The 4,298-nt window shown below is 42.4% G+C and overlaps 1 protein-coding gene across 1 annotated transcript in view; it reads right to left on the bottom strand.

Moving 5' to 3' along the window:
- ABCA12 (ATP binding cassette subfamily A member 12) overlaps nt 1–4,298 on the bottom strand; it is a 226,544-nt gene that overhangs the window by 102,554 nt on the left and 119,692 nt on the right. The window contains 1 exon segment of the mRNA XM_029284752.1: nt 3,005–3,334. Within this exon segment, the coding sequence (XP_029140585.1) occupies nt 3,005–3,334 (330 nt within the window).

Raw genomic sequence — 4,298 nt, 5'->3', positions numbered from 1 at the left:
CGAAAGGGGGACGCCTGCTCAAGGAAGCGTGGCTTTCGGACAGGGATTCAATTAATCGGCACATCGATCTCTGTCCAGCGCACTTAGCGCTGAGGGCATGGAGTGTGGGCAGCAACCCTCCATCCCGCTGGAAGCGCCGTAACAACGGACCGGAGAGGCCAGCAGAACCAATGGAGAAAGCCGCAGGAAGAGCATCTCCACCCCCCAACCGCCCCCAGGCACCCGGGCACAACGAGAATTACGGGCAGAGGATTCCATCGCCAGGAAAGGTATGCGCCCCCGAAGAACGCAGAGATCGACGATGAGGGAGGGTGTAGGAGTGATGACCAACTTACCAGGAGTCTCCTCCCCCTCCCCCAAGGCACCGGAGCAAGGCAGCACCCCCCAATGAAGGAACAACATCGGAATCGAGTCGCCGGGCACTCTCAGCTGGAGCCGGCGGCACCCGTGCGGAGAGCACGCGCAATGGACCGGCCAAGACCGGGTCGTGCGGGGACGACAGGACAGAGGCCGATAGGAAGGAGGGGGGTCCCGGAATGATAGTCACTCGATTGCGCACAAGAAAGGAGGGGTGATCCCGCCGAGCCGACCCGCAGTGGCGACCCGACTCCACGGCTCCAGCCGGTTTGAGCCACCGGGAAGCACGGAGCAACCCCCAGAGTGCTGACGGCCGAGTCGGGAACGGCAGGCATGAAGGGGGGAGGAAAAAACTTGGACAGAACAGCATCCGTGGAGGGGGTGGGCACGGGAAGGGGACTGGCAAAGGGAAAGAAGAAGCAGAGGGAGGCAATGAGCCTAGGCAGCCCAGGTGGAACGAGCAAAAGAATGACAAGGGCGGACTGCTGAGGGATATAGGAGATACGGGAGATACGGCCAGAGAAAAAAGGGGGGGAAGCGCCTACAGGAGCTGCAACGGGGTGGATGGGATCAGCCGGGCTCCAGAGAAGGGAACAGGCACCCCGGGTCTGGTGGATTTAATCGTTGCAGGGGATAGGAGGGCAGGATTACGTGGTCAGGCGGTGCGGGGGATGCGGCCAAAGAGGATAGGAGGGGGGAACGCTCCATCTGCTCCCAGCCCAAGCGAAAATAAGACAGGTGAAGTCATACACACAAGCAGGAAATGCAGGGCAGGAACAGCCGGTAATGTAAAAACTACCGTTGGAACGCAGCTTACACAATTAGGACCAGTGACGAGGTCCAGGGGCCGTGTGCAGGCTCTACTCAACCTATAAAAGACTCTCCCATAGACTGGCTTCTTAAGCCCTGATGATGTCAGCAGTGGCTGACAAAAGCTTGGCGTCTGTAAACTTGGTATTAAACTTTTATAGTTTAAGGATTTTCCCTGGTGTTCACTTTTATTTATTTATTCTGAACATGGATGTACCCAGGGATCGTATTTTTAATGTTATTATTAGCATATATATATATATATATATATATATATATATATATATATATATATATATATATATTCTGAAAAACCAATAAAACATGAGCACCAGGAATATTATAAACTGAAAAAGTTAAATACAATCACCAATTACCAAGCTTTCGTCAGAAGCTACCGACATCGTCAGGGTTCAATGCTAGTCAATGGGTGAGTTCATTTATAGGCAGGATGCCGTTTGCACGCGGCTCCTGGATCTCGTCACCGGTCCTAATTGGTTAAGTTGCACTCTAGTCGTAACTTCCGTATCGGAAGGGGGGAGAGAGAACTTCCTTAACTCAGGACTATACGAGGGGAGAATGAGTAGCAATACACAAGCAGGCAGGAGAGGTAGGAAAAGTGCAGCCACCGATACGGAAGTTACGACTAGAGTGCAACTTAACCAATTAGGACCGGTGACGAGATCCAGGAGCCACGTGCAAACAGCATCCCAATAGAAAACATAGCAGTAATAGAACACAAGGATGATTTGGCTCTAGTTGTGGTGTTCTGACTATTTAAACATATCTCCAAACTCATTAGTAGTTATGGATTTTAATTTAGGTCCCATCTTTCCAACAAGAATCATGTTCACAACCATTCTTGATGTAATTGGGTTAGAGGCAATGACTTATTTTAATCTTTTGTTATTTAAGCTTATTTATTTTTATTTTAACTTATTTTAATAAGCTTCATCATTCAGCCCAGATTTAACCAGGACAGTGTATCCAGACTCAACACACTATTACTCTACTGTATGTTTAGAAAATAAACATTTGTTGAAAACCCAATTTTAATTTGATTTAGAACAGATGCATTCAATATTCAATTCAAGCAGTTTTTGGAAGGAATGTTAATACCTTATTCAGAACTCTCACAAAATAGTTGTCTGGCTGATAATACAAAATTGAAAGGATAACATTCCCATCATTTCTATATGTTGAAGACTCTTTTTCAAAAAAGAAAAACCTCTAAGGACTTCGAGGTTTTCTTGTCCAACCCCCTGCCTGAGGCAGGAGTCCTTGTTCCATCCTGGAAAAATATTTTTTTCAAACATTGAAAAATTGTGTGTGAAGAGGGTTAGGCAGGGATCCCTGGTGTCCATGGACACTTTCTTAATAATATATTATCACTGTCTTTTAATTTGATGGCTTTTTTTCTTTTTGCTACTCTTAAAACTAGTGCTAAAAAGCAAAACAACAACAACAACCCTATTTTGTTGATCTGTGAAATAAATTGTTAAATATTTCCATATTAGGTGTCCAGTGAATAAGGATTATAATTGTGATAGAGGAGCACTATCACAGAAGATGTTTTGTGCAATAAAGGACCCAGATTCAGTCTGTGGCAAGTCAAATGCACACTTCACTGATTTCCATCAATGTGAAGCGCCATATTCAATTAAAATGGATGGAGTATTACTTGACATACCACAAAAACAGTTTCTTATGTTCATGGTACTATAGTCTGTGGCTGTAAGACAAAGCAAACCCAAATCTATAGGTAAATTGCTTCTCCCAAAAAAGTCCAGTTGTAAACTCCCCATTTTCTAGAAAATTTATACAAGGACAGATTTACCAGTAGGCTCTTGATGGTGAAGCTCATCTGATTCTCAACAACTAGTAGGACAATGAAGGGGAAAAAGGCCAAGATGTAGACCAGGCAGCCAACCAAAGCAGCAATGTTTGTATTGTTGAAGAATACACTGATGAGATAGCACATGGCTATTATGGAGAAGCTGTAGTCCAGAAGGTACAGGAACAAGATCACAACATTTATTTTTGGAAGGATATTCCCAAATTTGAGAATAAAAATAAGAAATATATTAGTAAGCAGGAGAAATATGATGCATTCGATGAACCAAGCAAAGAAATGACTGCTGGAATTTACACCCATCATCTTCATATACTATGGAAAAGAAAAAAAATGAAAACTTCTTAATGAGTAAAATGCACAATCTATAGTTCAGTTATAATTCTTAAATATGGAGTCATTAAATATGGAGTCATCAACTTCTCTTCTCAAACAGAAGGGTTCGATAGTAGCATGCATTATTAGTTTCATTTCTATAGCCTTGGAAAATCACATGCAAATGTCAGCTCACATTTCATGAATTGTGGATCAAATCGTTTTCCATCCCCAGTTCCTATTGTTGCAATCTCAGACCAAGAGACAAGCTAACACCTATTATGTGCTTGTTTTACATGCCTAAGGATCAAATATGCAGATCAATGGATTGCTCCTGGTTTAGATATTGTTGAATAATGCATTAGTTATCATTCTGTCAATTTGTCCTTTTCCTTGCACTGAACTTTAATAAACAGAGAAGTGGGAGTCTCTAGCTTGTAATGGACTATTTAAAAAGATCAGCCAAATAATTAAATAACAAATAGCTTACTTCCTCTCTCTCAAAAAACAAAAAAACAAAAAAAATCAACCCCTCATTCTACTGGAAGTCAATCCATTGAACAAATCACAGGTTTTTTTCTGAAATATGGCCAACTTGCAATCTTAGGGTACTTTTTTTCTTCTCTATTGCAAACATTCATAACACAATTGTTAGTTGGTAGATAGTTTTAATCTGAGAAGACTTACTGGATTTCAGTGCTGCCAGTTAGTAAAAAGTGTTTTGCTCTGGTTACCTAAAATACTGCCTTGTTTTAAGTACAGAAAATTTATTTTATTTATTTATTTATTTAACAGGATTTATATGCCGCCCTTCTCCCCATGGGACTCAGGGCGGCTCACAGCGTATTAAAACATCATACAAAAAATTTCCCCTACTAAAAACCAATTAAAACCCAAATATTGGTAGCTGTGGCTCTTTAAAATCGTTAAAAATTGTCCCTATTTAAAACTCACCCTAGGTCAG

The sequence above is a fragment of the Protobothrops mucrosquamatus genome, unplaced genomic scaffold, assembly GCF_001527695.2.
Source record: "Protobothrops mucrosquamatus isolate PMUCROS unplaced genomic scaffold, P.Mucros_1.0 scaffold899, whole genome shotgun sequence".
Lineage (NCBI taxonomy): Eukaryota > Metazoa > Chordata > Lepidosauria > Squamata > Viperidae > Protobothrops > Protobothrops mucrosquamatus.
Note: the sequence above shows the minus strand (reverse complement) of the source record. Positions and strands in the feature narration are given on the sequence as shown.